At 48.2% G+C, this 16270-nt stretch overlaps 1 protein-coding gene across 1 annotated transcript in view; it reads right to left on the bottom strand.

Moving 5' to 3' along the window:
• The window catches only part of LOC135821100 (uncharacterized), a 48790-nt gene that overhangs the window by 2901 nt on the left and 29619 nt on the right, over positions 1-16270 (bottom strand). The window contains exons 14-24 of the mRNA XM_065334163.1: positions 15710-15796; positions 14746-15096; positions 12505-12843; positions 10549-10635; positions 9842-10222; positions 7994-8323; positions 4375-4467; positions 3725-4111; positions 2845-2868; positions 863-1192; positions 346-435 (exon numbers count right to left, since the gene is read on the bottom strand). Coding sequence (XP_065190235.1) covers positions 346-435; positions 863-1192; positions 2845-2868; positions 3725-4111; positions 4375-4467; positions 7994-8323; positions 9842-10222; positions 10549-10635; positions 12505-12843; positions 14746-15096; positions 15710-15796 — 2499 coding nt within the window. The remainder of the gene's footprint in view (positions 1-345; positions 436-862; positions 1193-2844; positions 2869-3724; positions 4112-4374; positions 4468-7993; positions 8324-9841; positions 10223-10548; positions 10636-12504; positions 12844-14745; positions 15097-15709; positions 15797-16270) is intronic.

Here is a 16270-nt window from a genome sequence, read left to right as displayed (position 1 = left end):
ATATTGATGAAAGTAAAGTGAGTGCACTCATACAACAATGGAACTCTATTCATACCACCTCTTGAGAGCTGGCTCCGGGCCTGTTCACAAATTGCGTACCGGTACATGGGAATCCCTACCCCTACTCAAGACTTCAAGACAGTGGATTGCTGATCCCGGCGAACTCCCACGCATCACTCCCACCTTCTATATTTGACAGTACGCAATGGCTCTATATGGAGATCCCCACAGCTGCTCAAGACCTGCTCAAGACCTCTCACCCCCCCCCCCCCCCGGCCAGATCTAGCACTGCTACCATCACCATGGACACCATCATATTACACACACTGACACAATAAAACTCACCATGGCACACTTGGGTAGTGAAGCTGGTCGAACGACACAGCTTTTCCGAGGAGCAAGGTCTATTAGTCCAAGTCGAACACGTGTCCAAGTCTGTGCAGGAGCAGCAGTTGCAACAAGACAGTTAGCCCGTGACCAATGCAGCATGGGCTTTCCCAGGGCAACGACAATGTCACGAAAAAAGGTCACAAAAACAACGTCACAGAACATGCAATACCGAATTGAGGATCAAAAGGACAAAAGGACAAAAAAACCACTCAAAATCTGGGTCTGGGATCTGTTTCATCCATACATTTTGCAATGGCATACCTGTTCCAATTTTGTCAACCCTTGCTAAATTTCTATTTACCTGTTCTTGGACGTTTCTGGCCTCAAACATGGCAAGCAGTATGTGCACGGGTCACACAATGAATGGAATTTAGGTGCCTAAAATCTACACAGAAAGTGTGTCTCACAGCATGCTGCCAGCTAGACACTGAAGGACAACATCAGAGCAAGCCAACGCTAATCCACTACTCACTGTCTCGGTGGCAGACGACCGCATTCGTTCCCTCGTCGTAGTGCACCTCATTGGCCACTGGGTCGTACGCCTCGTTCATATCATAGAAGCCAACCATAGAGACCCAGAACTTATCTTGTCCCTTATTGCGGAGAGTTCGGATGACACTTTCGCGGAAACAGCTGTTGTTCTGCGAGACCAGGCGCAGTGTGTTAAACGTGAGCATGATCTTCCCTTGGCTTCTGCAGTAGCTTGTGCCGGCATCGAATGTAAAGTTGTTGGCGGAGACGTGGAAGTCTGCTCCCATGCAGGTATGCGTGGACTCGGCGACAAAGTCCTCCAGTAGCTGAGCTGTGAAATGCAGAAAGCAAAACACGAGAAAGCGCAAGCATCATCAAAAGCAGATTTTTTCGCTTTTTTCGATTTTTTCTTGGATACCTATAGTGTGCGGTGCTGTTTATTTATTTAATTTTTTATATTCTTATTTCACTAGGGAATTCCCCACAGGCGTCATCGCCTTCTTACAGGGAACCCTGAGAAGTGCTACGTTTGGAGAATACGCTCTAGAAATACATGCACGTGCAAGAAAAAACAGTGATTGACGGACGTACCCATAGCGGGGGTCCGTGAACACAGTATGTATGGGGAAGGTATTAGGGTCTGTTCATCTATAAGCGGCATCTCTGAGACAGTCTTCCATCTGAATAGCGTTATGGAAGTGTACAGTCATGCATGAGGTTTACTCTTCAATTATTTTTTCCACAACCCAAGAAAATCGTAAGCTGATACAGACGACATTGTGCTAGCATGGAATGTACCGTGTGTGTGTGTGTATACTTTCTATTTGAAGTATACATACCTGTTAACCATGGACTACTTCTGGCTAGATTAACTCTTGTGTAATCATGGTGCTAGTGAAGCTTGTGTAAGATCCATTCTGATTTAGCCACCGCACTAGTAGCAAGTATTACCTTCACTGGGGGCAGGGGTAACTGCAGTTGGATCCCGGGACGGATACCCTGATGCTGTCAATCCGTTTTCTGCACCTTGTCCTCACCCACTTACTGAGGTGTGGTGAGCCCATAAGTGGGATCATTTTCAAGTCCACCCAGAGTTTTGGGGATTTCAGGGGGTGTCGGCTGTTGGGCGGTTCAATAGCCAGTTGAGTCATCTTTTCAAGATTCCTTTTGAGTCTCTCTCCCCTCTCCCGGGGAGACCCACGTGACCAGTTTTGGCAGTGAGCAACAAGTACAAGTGTGTGTGTGTGTGTCTGTGCGTGTGCATGTGCGTGCATGTGTGTGTGTGTGTGTGTGTGTGTGTGTGTGTGTGTGCCGATGTCCCTGCTGTATCTATTCGCCATGACGGTGAGACAGACGTCGAGGACCCTCGGTCATTCGCAACGCTGTCACCTCCAAAGTACTACTTCATACTGTTGTGCCCAGCGCGGGCTTGCGACTAGTTGGTTTGGAGGTGACAGCGTTGCGAATGACCGAGGGTCCTCGACGTCTGTCTCACCGTCCAGGAGCGACACTGACTCACGCTGCTATCTGGTGTTCACGAGGTGTTTGTCGCGCTGGAAACGGAGCGTTTCTGTAAGTTTGTATCCCTGGTGATGTTTGTGCCTGGAGAGCACTATATAAGTGGTGCTCTTCAGGCACAATCTTCCTCAGCCTACTCAAGCTCAACTGATGAGGGGTGAATTCCCCGAAACTCTGTGTACTTTCTTGCAGGTTTGCCGAGTCTAAGGTTCGATGGACTTCTCGTGTGCTCTGGATGGCAGTCGTGAGTCAGTCAAATGTCAAGTAAAGTCGGCGGAATAGCGCGACCTCCGGTGTGGGGAGCGAACCCTTTCTTACAAACCATCGCCGAAGTCACAACCACTACTTAGTCCATATGTAATGTGAAAATTAGAGTGGTCTGGGGAATTCTCCACACAGAATATCATCTGCCATTTAAATTTGATTTCCCCCTTCACCCAACTCTGCTATCAAACACACACTTACTTTTGGGAGGATGTTTGAAAATCCCTGTGAGGAAAAACAGAAGAATAAGAAAGGCCATTTCATTATAACATACGGCTTAGCGTGTTTTGGGTCCAGATTTCTACGCGGAGATGAGGTTCTCTACGTTGTGGCACACGCAGAGAAAAACGCACAGATCTGCAGGGCATCGATCAAGTGCAGGCAGAAAACTGCCAAATATGGAAGGGGAAAGTCCCAGTACACATTCCACGTGATTTCTCTGCGTGAACATAGAGCAGAACAGATTTTCTTTACGTTACGGGAAAGCGAAGAGGCCTACGTGATTTCTCTGCGTTTCACGTACAGCAGAACCTCTCTCCTAGCTGGAAATTGGATTTGTTTTACACACAGGGAACACCATGCCTGCCACCGTCCCGTCGCTCACCCCGAGATTGTGGTGAACAGGTCGCCCGTCAAAACACATTGGAAAGAGCATGCAACATGTGACAAATGCGTCTCCACCAGCGCCTGGAGCGATTCGGAAGCTTGTTCGTTTTCGCCCAAGCCATGGAAGGGCTTCCCGGTAACTGCTTTGACTCAACACGAGTGTCGGACATCAAAGTGAACGTGAACTGTGCTTCGCCTGTTCGCAAGCGATTCAAAAAATTTCTCGTTCGTGACCCCAAAAAGTGACCCTTGTTACACCCGTGAAAAAACTCTATTAAAAACAACATTTTGATGCCTAATTTATTTTACGTGATTGCCGCATGTGTGTGTGTGTGTGTGTGTGTGTGTGTATGTGTGTGTGGGGGGGGGGGGGGGGTGAACAGTACAGTGCGTGCATGTGTATGCGTACATGTATATCTACGGGTGTGCATGCACACACACACACATACACACACACACACACACACACACTTACAAGTGCAGATGGAAACGCCAGTACTTGGCACAGGGCTGCTGAGCGAGTTGGTCGGGTGTGGGGCCAAATGGAAGGTGCGGAACTCTCCACGTTGTACACCGCTCCCCGCATCGGCGGGGTTGACCAAGCTGCGTACGTACACTGGGATTGTGGCAGAGATTCCACTGAGGAGGGTGTTCACAGTGTTGGCAACGGCTGGAGATTCGGTGTACTCTTCCATTCGGAACGGATCGGAGTGGGCATATTCGTTGCCTTTCTTGCACTTTGCGAATGCATGCTTTGCATCGGTGTAGCTGATGTCGCCACCGGCCAATTCGTAGCCAATCGTGTATTTCACGAGCCCTCCTCCATGCTCGTGCTTGACTACGTCCACGGTGGCATTTGTATCTGCACGAAAGCGAACAGAACATAAAGGTAGACCTGTTATTCGTGCCATTATGAGCACTCACTATCAGCAGATGCTGTACCGTCAACACCAACACCAGCACCAGCCCTAACACCAACACCAACATCACCTGCACGAACATCACCAGACCCAGCAGCACAAGCAGCACCACCACCAACACCAGCACCAACGCTAGCCCTAACACCAACACCAACACCAACATCACCAGCATCAGCAGCACAAGCATACGCACAAGAAAACTCACCGTGGCACTTGTGGGTGGCAAGGTCTGTGGAACGACAAATCTTGTGGCTACCACAAGGATTGAATCCATCGTCAGATCCACATGTGTCCATGTCTGTACAGCAGAGTTTCAACAAAAGAATGTTAGGACGTGAAAAACATCGGCAGGTGACCAGGCCAGGAGCAAGGTAAAACCAAGAGTACATAATCCACAAGAGTGTGCAGCTTTCACCACAATCTCTCTACAGTGCTGCAACGGCAGAACTTCACATTACGTGACATGGCTCAAAAGGTTAAGATGGCAAATAGTGCAAAGTCACCACAGAGTAGAGTCGCAAAGTAGAGTCGCAAAGTAGAGTCTGAGGACTAGTGGAAAAGCTCATGAGGTTGATTGCAACCAGATTGAAGTTTGCTCTTTTCTGAAGCCCCAAGGCCAATTCACAATACAAATTTTTGCGACGCGGCATGCGATTTGCGACAGTTACAAGACAATGCCAGTCGCGTACCGTCGCAAGATAACTGTCGAAGAAAGTTCAACCTTTGGGGCAGGGGACGCGCGACGTACATCAATGGAGTTTTTTTTTGTTTTTTTTTTGAACGCACCCTTACGTTTATAATACCAGAAAAATAATAATATGTAGCGCAAAATAAAGAGAAGGAAAATAATAACCGGTCAAGCGCTAAATACAAACAGAAGAAAAAGAAATCATAAGCCAATACGCGCTAAACTGCGCTTAAATTATAATGAAGGGAGAAAAACTGGAATCCGCGGAAATTATAACATACAAAATGATACAGAGAAAAGGGGAAACAGACAGGTTGTCTACAGATGACACTCGGAGACAGCAAGTGTGGCAGAATATGCATGAGGGTCATACCTGCTCGACTTGTGGCGATGCCCACGAAGGCATGCCACGGCCGCCTTCACGAGAGCAAAGGACAGCTGGGCTCTGATCAAAGCCATTGCCACAGAGAAAGGCTCACCATTCTTCTCAGACTTGATGCCTGCAATGCAGCCAAAGAGAGCGGAGGCTGCCTTCCCTTGGCCACCAGTCGTACTGAACACCACGGGGATGAAGGAAGCATGCTCAACGTTGAGAATGCGACTCTCATAACTCCTCCGTTTCTCCTCTTCGTGCTTTCTGTAGCTGCCAGCGATCGTTGGTTTCCGATTTGAGGGGGCAAATGGGTTGAAAACCCGGACATCTAGAAAGGTCCTCTCAAACCGTCCACCGTGTAGACCGCTGACAACTACATCCAGCCGAGCTTGTTCTGCCGTGATGGTGGACCGCAGCGGAAAGCGCTCACCGGTCACAGGCTGGAGGTGCGGCTCAACATGAACATCATGTGCGACGTCGCGTAGCAGTGCTGCTGTTAGGTCTCGGACCTCGTTGTGCCGTAAGGAGGGGTAACCACCGATGGCACATGACATGGCATGGGTGGTCGAGAATGGCTTTCCACACGCGCATGTTGCAGGTAAGCGATCAGGATCCCATCCATACCTGAGGCATATGGCATCGCGGAAGGCGCCCTTGTGCAGGGTGAAGCCATGCCTTCGCAATGGCCGACATGTCAGCCAACTTGAGGCGCCTTTCTCCGAGGCAAGCTGTAGGGTGCGTTGCAGGTTTGGCTCGAGTTGGGCCATCAGGGTGACGACATGGTCCTTCTCCTTCTTCCCAGCGGCTGTCCTAGCTGTTGCCTTCAGTACGCGCATCCGCCCTGAGATGCCTTCCATGGATGACTGCTGTTGGATGATGTTGTCAATGAGTGGATGGGTGATGGACAGAGAGCGCTGATGTTCATCGCTCAGCTGACTGGGGTTAACAATACCGAGACCACCGAGACGACACGGAAGGTCAAGCACAGCGCGGATCACCGAATTCGGTGGGTGACGCCCTGTCAATGCTGGAATGAAATCATTGCGGATCACATCCTCAAGTGGCTGTAGCAGATCTGCTGCTCCAGGTACAGTACGAACCAGAAATGACCATTTGTGCTTGAGGCCTTGGCTAAATGCAGTGTAGGCGGCTTGCGGTTGGCTAAGTGCATAGGTTGCGAGGCGCTTGACTTCTTTGCACCATTGCTCTGCCTTTTGAGCGACGTACTGATTGCAATACTGCTCTGTGCCCAGGACAGCTCCAAGATGTCGGTGACCGTCCGCGGTTACGCGAACTTCAGTGTCGGCGAACACTTCTCGCGCGATGTTGAGGAACTGTGGTTTGACGAGTAACACAGACTTTGCAGCATTCGTATAGTAGCCGTAAGCTGGACCACGCGTTTCCAGGATAGACCACCATTCTCTGAGACGAATTATCTTACTTGCAGCTGTAGAATCATCAGCGTACCACGCTTGTACGGCGTTGGCTGCAGCAGCTTCGCGGATTAATGGCAACGTCCCTAGAGCATACATCACCATGGCGAGGGGATCCCCCTGCGTTGTGCCCTCAGCAGACTGAAGGGTCTCCCCGTCGACAAACAGCTTTGCGGGCTGTCGATACGTGTTGGTAAGGACTACGGCGAGTGCGGGGCATAGGTGTTGAACATTCAGGAGACACACAGAACGGTTTAAGCGATTGAACGCGTTGGAAGCGTCTGCAAAGAGAATACCCTCTGTGTCGTCCTGCTGGAAGATTTCTCTCATGGCATGGATTGCTGCCTCTATGCCAATGGAGTACAGTTTCTACCCCGGGTGCACATGCATATTCGTACTCAGTACTAGTGCATAAGGATGGCACAACCAGGGAGTCGGTATTTTACGACTCCCTGCACAACCACTAAACAGTCGTAAAAAGTTGTATTGTGGATCGGCCTTTATAATTAGACGTGTGGATAAGGACAAATGCACAATGGAAAATGGAAATCTGGCCAAAGCCCTGCCTCTGCAGTAGCAACACTAGTCGGACACAGGTCCTGTTTGGCTAGATAATGAACCAAGAGCAGACAATCCCCCAAGAGTGTGCAACTCCCACATACCCTGCTGTGCCGACAAATTTTGAAGTGGACATTTGAAACTCGGATGTTGAGCCAATAATAAATGTAGAAAGGAAAAGGACATTATGGATACGAGTTGAATGTCTCAGTACTCGTCAGTTTTGTGCCTAGTTGTTGCACTTGACATCATTTGAAAAAAAAGAAGGTATTATGATGCAATGGTCTACGCGTAAGTGATTAGTATGGTGTTTGCTTGTACGGGGTAAACGCATCACATGTGTTCGTTTCCTTGTACAAGCAAAGCAAGATCAAGCCGGACTTGTCCACCACATGTCCAGGATATGTCTTATTATACGTGCACAAGGTGCATTGTATCATACGGATGACGTCTTGAAATTCTCTTGGGACAGCACCCAGAGTAGAGTTGCACACTCTTGGGGGTTATGTACTGCTGGCTGAATGGACCGGGGGGGGGGGGGGGGGAGGGGGGGGGGGAGTGAGTTGTTGAAACACTATCAACAGACATGTATCTCGCATGGGGCATGGGGGGGGGGGGGGGTTCGGGGCACATGTTGTACCCCCTAAACATTTAGACCAACGTTCAGCATGCACATGATGACCATGAATGATACACACGAACCATCCTGCACATATGCGGCCGTGCAACCCCCTGAAAGGGGGACCAGCTATGCCTCTGATCCATTACTCACTGGGTTGTGTGCAAATGACTGCATGCTCGCCGGACTTGTCTTGAAGGAGCGTGGCCTGTGTGGGCTCGTACACCTCATACTTGTTGTAGTCGCCAAACTTGGAAATCCAGAAGTCACCGTGCCCCTTAGCCTTGAGAGTTTCCACAATGTCCAGACTGAAGCAACCGTTGCCCTCCATCAGCACACGCATCGAGTTGAAGGTGAGCATGACCTTGTTTTGTTTTTCGCACAGGTTCAAGGCACTATTGTAGTCGTAGTTGTCGGCTGAGACGAAGAACTGCTCGCCGCCACAGGTGTGTGTCGAATCTGAATACGAGGTGAGTACCTCAGCTGTAAAACAGATAGAACACAGCCGAGAAGAAAGTGTGCTACCATCAGCAGAACTTGAGGTCCTGCTTGAAACGACCGTTATAAGTCGCACACGATTTTCCAGCTATGGAGAGAAACATTATGCTCTTGAAATTCACATAGGAAAGACTGTCATGGCGAGATATTCAGATACACCGTGTGCCATAGCCAAGTTTTTCCCTAACACTGTGCAATCAGTCTTGACAGCAGTGTAAGTTTCGAAAATGCAGCCCATCTCGGGGATACAGCAAAGGCTGTAATTAAAGACCACCGTGACTAGCGACCAGCCTGGTACTACAGACCACATTGCCAGGCACGGACGCTCTCACATTCATATATATATATATCTATATATTATGGTTGTGTGGTGCAAACCTCTAAATAAGGACCACCTGCCACTAAAGACAGCTTTCTCGAACCCATGGGGCGGTCGTTAGTTACAGATTTCACTGTAAATACGCCCCAAACATTTGGTCCAGCGTACGTGAAAGTGGGTGCCTAGCTGCACTTGGAAGAAGCTGAGAAAAATTTCTCTGAAGTTTGATCTTTCCAACATGTGTGGATAAAGACAGATCACACAGCAACATCACCACAGCATCAATCGTGGATGCATTTCAATATTTTATTCATTTCTATTTTATGTTCTCCCCATATAAGAGTGTTTTATTTGTTTTTCATCCGTAGTTACGTATGTTCACTGTAACGGTTGCGAACATACTCCTTTCACGTGATCTCCCACGTGTCTATTACTATTGTAGTTTTCCATAACCAATAAACGAATGGTTACTGCACAGTTTTTTTTCTCTTGGTTAGGAGTCATCCACAATTATCAAACTTTGTGGGGTGGGAGGGGTTGACCAATTTCGTTTCAGAAAACATTGATGCGTGTACCGTAGTTCCGCGCATATAAGCCCATGGGCTAATATATGAAATAATGCATTTTCCGGGAAAATAAATCAGTAATAATGGTTCGTTTTTTAGCCCTGGGCCTATATTCGAATTTTGAAGGCAGCTAGCACGTGAAAAAGCACAAGTCCGTCCGCGGTTGTCCGCCTACCATAGGTACCGGTACTGGCAATGTAGTCTGCACTGACATGCTGTACTACAGTGTTTGGGTCTGTTTATTAGCCCATGGGCCTATAAACGGAGGTGGGCTTATATCCGGATATAGGCCCATGGGCTTATATGGGCGGAATTACGGTACATTGCCGTTGGAGCAATGACACACTTTCAACTTTTGTTCTACATGTACAACATTTATAACTCTCTGAGGGGGAGGGAGGGAGGGGTTGGGTCTAAACTATAATAATTCGTTTGGTGAAAAAGGTTCGATATTCACGGACGGCCCCTGTAATACAGCATTTCAATCTGGGTTTTTTAAATATAAAAGCTGGAGGGGCAAGCTACCAGAAGGGTATGATACCTCAAAAGGCAAAACTTCAACTATTTTCGAAGGATATTTTTTACGAATTGGGTTGATTCGCGGTATAGCCGACTTACTTGTGCAAACAACGAGACCTCTGGTGGCTTGAAGGTTGATGCGGTTAGTCCATCTGTCGGTTTTGCTGTGGTAGGTAAACGTGCGGTAATGGTTAGAAATCCGACCATATCCGTCGAGCCCATTGACGTAGATAATGAGCTTGTTCGTACCAGCTACGCGCAGGAGTTTGTCGACAGCTGCGCGAACAATCGGGTAGCTCTCGTAAATCTCCATGCTGAAAGGTCCGGAGTAATCGAAATGCTGCGACTCACGAGTGCAGTTATTGACCGCATGTTTCTCCGCGTCGAAGTACACCCAGCCGTTACATGCATGGACCTCGACATCTGTTGCGATCTTCTTGCCATTCTTCGTGATGTTAAATTCCTTGCGGACAGCGGTTTCTAACAGGCAGAATCAAGACAGGGCAAGACGAGTAAAGTCATTATTGGAAATAACATATTTTTTTGCTTCCCAGAACCGGGAACATTCCACGCCTTCTTTCATTCACATTCAAAGGAGTTGCTAGCAGGAATGTAGAAGCGGAACAAGTAAATCATCGGACCTGGACAATCACTCGAGTGCAAAATGTAAACTGGCCTCGGCATGTGAAAGCAGGGTACATTGGCATTTTAGGTCGCACTTGGGGACATGTGTATTATCAGGTGGTCTGAATGCGCACATTCACAAACGCATTAATTGCTGCGCCAGGAGAGCGTCTCCAACTTACGTTCTTCGCAGGTAGGGCCAGTCCATCCCCAGTCGCAGATACACGTGTTGTCCTTGTCATCTTCCACAATGCCGTTCCCACAGTGCTCTGCAACGGGGAACAGGAGAGGAGTTTGCGTGAACAGAGGCAAAGAGGAATCATTCAGCCCGTCGTGGGTCTAACTCAATGTTCCGGTATGTGAGAGGTGGTCCCGCAAACACATGTACAAATAACCAGCCATAACTCAAGAAAACTATACATTTTCAAAAACCTGTACGGCTATTTTCGGCCTGATCATATTGGGCAAAATTTTGTTGCAGCCGAAATTCAGTGTGACAGTGTATACAGGCAACAGCAGTACAGGCCGAAAATTTGTTGCAGCCGAAATGTGTTTTAGCCCTGTGAGGCCGAACTTTGAAAGGGCCGAAAATTTGTCGACTTATAGTATGCCTGAACCAGTCCAAAAACACAAATATGACTAGGTACAGGCAGGGTATGACATGTGGACGCCCTTCAAGTTGAGAGAAAATACAATTGGGAACGCAATACACGGAAATCATAGCATGACGTGCATATCAAGTGCACATCAAGTCGGAGCTGAAGTCCTACGATGAGCAATCAGGTAGACGCTACAAAATTGTATACTCCTAATTTCGTCCTTGAACTCCAATGCATCGCCATCGGCGATTCGTCGTCCGCGGCAGTTCCACAATATCGTAGTTTTGATTCGTTCACTTCAGTGCCGCTCGCGTCAGATTCACTCTCGCTCAGATGAGTACTCAGGCGCGATCTCACGCATGCCGTTATTCTCACGGCTAGGCGATCTGTTGATCGCACCTGACGAGTCCTTGTAAGAGTTGCTGTTGCCGTGCTTCCTCGCTGGTTCGGGTATTTTTGATTTCTTCATTCGGGGACAGGAGTTAGGAGGACGAAACGGAGCTCTCTTTCTCAAAACACATTACACTGCAAACCCTCCAGGGATATCCAGCTTGGACTGGTTCAATTTTAATGTTCTCAGAAAGCTTGTCAGCTCGTCAGACACGGTCTCAAGAGATGCACTCCCATTCTCGACATGCGCGCATGGTGGATGGTCTTCTTTTTCCAATTTCACCAAACTTCAGGTGTTCGATACTGCAACATTTGTATGGAAAGTATGGTTGTTTTTACACCGTTGGAAAGCCTTGAACCTCAGCTATGCGCAGAGCACAATTTCAGTCATCTCCTAGCAACAGAACACTCCAAAAATGCAATTTTACTGTACTGGTCGGGTCGTATAATTATGACCTTTACGCTTATGTGAGACCCATAAAGGGTTAAAGGAGACACATCAATTTTTTGAGCAACGGTACGGAGAACATGAACAACACGGAGTTTGAATGAACGGCAAAGGAGGATCATCTGATGGTCGCTGGGCGCGCAAGGCAGGTGGTTGCTGTATCCGGTGCCGTTTCTGTGTAGAACTGTCCAGGGAATGTAAAAAACCGTAATAAAGTAGTCGCAAAACCGGAGTTTGTTTACACCAGGTTTCACTGTGTCTTGAAAAATCAGGTTTGTACCGGTATTCCAAACAGGCTTCTACACGGTATCTGAGACAGGCTTTGACACAAGACACTACGGTATCTGCATTGCGCATCATACTAACCAGGAATTTCTGCTCAACACATATTTTTTAAAACGTTGCAAAGTCCAGGTTCATGTCCCACTGTGCTTCACGCATCCCCACATCATCTAAAAATAGCTGAAGATGATCCACAGTGTACAGATTATCATGTGAACTTCACCATCCACCATCTGTAGATGGCTCAATTGGACGAAAGCGAAAAACTCCATGCACAGACAGAAGAACGAGCAGTTGCCTTTTCGGAACTGAATCGATCAGATGAAAATTTATGTCGATTCAGGTTGTGAAACTCGACAAGCAGCTGGTCTTTCTTCCGTCTGTGAAGCACAACATTACAAGCCCACCGCAACACTTACTGACGCAGAGAACGGAACTGTACCCGGGATGCTGTGAGTCATCCTCGATCTTCGGTGCGAGTGTGCTAACGTCGAAGGTAACCTTGTTCTGTACACGCGGCTGGTTAGGCTGAGCAGCATGACTTGTTGCGTAGTAGGGGCCGGGGAATCTGCGCATTTCGGTTCTCGCAAAGAGTGGTCTCAGTTCGGCCTCGTGCTTCAAGAGGAACGTTTTCGTCGGGATGTGCAGGCCGTACCAGTAACACAGACGTTCGGCAGTGGGCAACGTTTCACGCTGGAAGTGATGCATGATGAGGGCTGCGACTGCCAGGGGTCCTGATCTGGAATAACGCCAAGCGGCTGGGACACACACACACACACACACACACACACACACACACACACACACACACACACACACACACACACACACACACACACATGTCAAAAGCATTGGAATCAGGGATGAACATGATGAAAAGCAGCATCGTGTGCTGATTGCTGGTAAAAGCAGCGATAGAAGGGTTTCACATCTTGCTCATGTGACTAAATTTGTGAAGAAAGACCAGATCATGATTGTCATATTGACAGTGGAACCAACATGGCCGACATCATTTGACCCATAGATGCAGGGGTTGAGTGGAGTTGGAACCAGCATGGCCGACATCATTTGACCCATAGATGCAGGGTTTGAGTGTAGTTGGAACCAGCATGGCCGCCCTGTATGGTCATGTGATAGCTGTGAAACCACTCTAGATCAGTTCACATGAGCCAGTCAAGACCATGCATTTTTTTCCTACAAAATCCACATATCTCCAGACACTGGGGTGAATAATGGAGTGTGGTGGTGGGGCCCATTAACAGCTCCGCCAACCAGATCTCGGCTTCGTAGCTCCATGGACGCACCAAAGGGATATTGGGTAGGGAGGATTAAGTTGAAAAGGAAAACAGAAGAAAGAAAACGGAAAGATTGTATTGCTCAGTGAGCAAAAGAATAAGTTGAGTATTGATGTGAACGCTGTTAGACTTTTAAATCCAAGAGGAGACTGTCTGTGAGGAGAGATTATGTCCAAGCAGGGTGGGACACTGTACCCTCTTACTCGCGTATGCTATGAGTGGCCCAGTGCCAGTTCGTTCTGAGGAGATGGTGATAAGCTGCTGTCTTGAACTTTTGGATGTTCTTTTGGTGAAATGGGTGGGGAATGCAGCTGGTTCCAAATACCGAACAAATACTAACACACGTAATGATCCAATAGGGAACTGCTTCTCTGTACCGAAAATTTCTGTTCACCTAACCTGGCCTGTTGCCCTCATACCGAAAATATTGAGCACCGAAAATTTCGGAAATTAGAGTACTCTATAACCGGCCGTGTGTGTGTGTGTGTGTGTGTGTGTGTGTGTGCGTGCGTGCGTGCGTGCATGCGTGCGTGTATGTAACTTGTCCCGAAAGCAAGAGTCCATAGCCCGAAGAGTGTGCAACTGGGGTCTGGCTGCTGTAGGCCCATTGCGCGGCAGAATTCCAACACTACGTCATGCCGCGGAGGCACAGCTGTACAAACCTCCGCATTCCTCGGAGCTTGGAACCGGGGAGTAGTACAGGCGCAACGAACGTGTACGTCATTTTTGACGTAATGTTGGAATTCTACCACGCGGATCTCCATATACAGAGTTGCACACTCTTGGTGTGATGAACTCTTGCCGAAAGTAAGCGCGACGAAGCTCGTTTTGGCAAACCAAAATATACTGCAAGCGTCACAACCGCTACGTGAGCCTGGCTGTTTGAGGCTATCCCTTTGGCTGCTGTGGTGCATTGCTGCCAGGGCTCAAAGGACCAGCGACGACAAGACATTCTTCACTGGAAATACATCACAGACTGTAAGTTCTCATCAACATGTAATGCGCAGCCATTATGTAATAGTACGGGCTCAGAGCCTGGGCATTGTCTAGACCCCAGTAATAGTATGGGATCAGAGCCCGGGCATTGTCTAGACCCCAGTAACAGTAGGGGATCAGAGCCTGGGCATTGTCTAGACCCCAGTAATAGTATGGGATCAGAGCCTGGGCATTGTCTAGACCCCAGTAATAGTATGGGATCAGAGCCTGGGCATTGTCTAGACCCCAGTAATAGTATGGGATCAGAGCCTGGGCATTGTCTAGACCCCAGTAATAGTATGGGAACAGCAGTGAAAGGGTTAACCGTATTCTCCCGATTCGATGTAGCTGCGAATACTTTCAGTGAGATGCCTGGCCACCACCGCTTACCATGACAGACAGTGTCGGCTTTGCTGGCATCCGCGGGCTTGTGGCTAGCTCGGCCGCCTAGCAGGGAGTGCGTGTAGATGTAGTGCCGCGCCCAGCCCAGAGTCCAGATGTTCACTGGCGTGGAGTAGCCGTGGTGCATCATGTCGACCAGCATGCCATCGAAGCAGCCCTGAATGTCCAACGCTTTGTTCATGAAGGCACGTTCGTCGGCGAGCACGTAGCCCCTATCCAGACACTGGCTATGGCCGTACGTGAGTCCTGCCCTCTTGTCGCATCCGCCGGAGCAGATTACTGTCAGCGGGATGTAGAAGTATCTGTAATGATCTCTGCCATTGCAGACCTCCTTCACATCTGTGATTAGGAAAGAAGACCGAGAAATGCACGCACACGCACATACCTTTACAAGCACAGGAGGCGAGTTGTGTTTACGAGTGCTGCCATGGTACTTCTCACGTTCTATTTACTCTGAGATTCGGGGGGGGAGGGGGGACTCAGCTAAATCATATTCTGGAAATCCCGTACCTCTACCAAGTCCTACCAACTTCTATTTGCTTTTGTTTGGTAGAGCCGGTAGAGAAAGTCAGAATCTACTCTTGTGAGTAGAAAAAAAGGAACGCATCAACCGAAAGAAGTAGTTTCTACGCAAACCTGTAGACCAGAATGAACACCCCCTTTGTTTGAGGAAGTTGCAAACGGGAAAAGTGAGAAGAAAGACAACAACAACAACAACTGTCACCACCAAGACTAGAACCAGAGACCCACAGTCTTTTCGACTCCTTTGAGTACACTCGTCTTTAGTGGAAGCTTGTGCGTGCACGCAGACCAGCATACATTAAGGAGTGTCTTTAAGTAATCCGCTTGGGCCTGTCTCCTGGGTGCATGCAGCATTGCTTGACCGGGTGAACACCAAGCGAATGAGCACACTCACTGCACACTCACTTCACACTCACTCAAAGATACTTACAGTACTGGCATTTGTCGCCGTAGAATCCTTTCCGACACGTGCAGGTGCCATTCTCATTACACCGAGCACGGTTCAAGCATTCGCATGCTGCATCAGCACATTGTCCAAACACGCAAAGTAGAGATGAAACAGCACAGAAGTTGTGGTATGTTTCTTGGCCATCATGGTTCAAGCCTCGACACAGCTACGAGTATTAGCAACATTTTGCTGCAAAATATCGAAACTTCACTGGCAAAATCGGGCTTTGCCTACTCAGAAGTCAAATAAAATATCACTTTTGCCACTGAGCTGGATTCCACATTAGGGCTTTTGGAATATCTCGGCACATATTTCTCCCAGTTTGGCAATAATATATTGACCTTTGATAAATATCCACACTCATTAGTGGCCACACCATCAGCAGTATCAAATTCGAATAAATTTCCTTTGACTCAATACATACCACTGCACTTTGCCAGGCAGCACTGCAGTTTTCCCTAAAAAGGAGTATTTTATAAACAGTATTTATTGGCTGTTAATAATTTTACCAGTAAGGCCAATAAAATTAATACTGTTTACAAA

The sequence above is a fragment of the Sycon ciliatum genome, chromosome 7, assembly GCF_964019385.1.
Source record: "Sycon ciliatum chromosome 7, ocSycCili1.1, whole genome shotgun sequence".
NCBI lineage: Eukaryota > Metazoa > Porifera > Calcarea > Leucosolenida > Sycettidae > Sycon > Sycon ciliatum.
The sequence above is the reverse complement of the archived record's forward strand: the minus strand, read 5'-3'. Positions and strand labels throughout refer to the sequence as shown.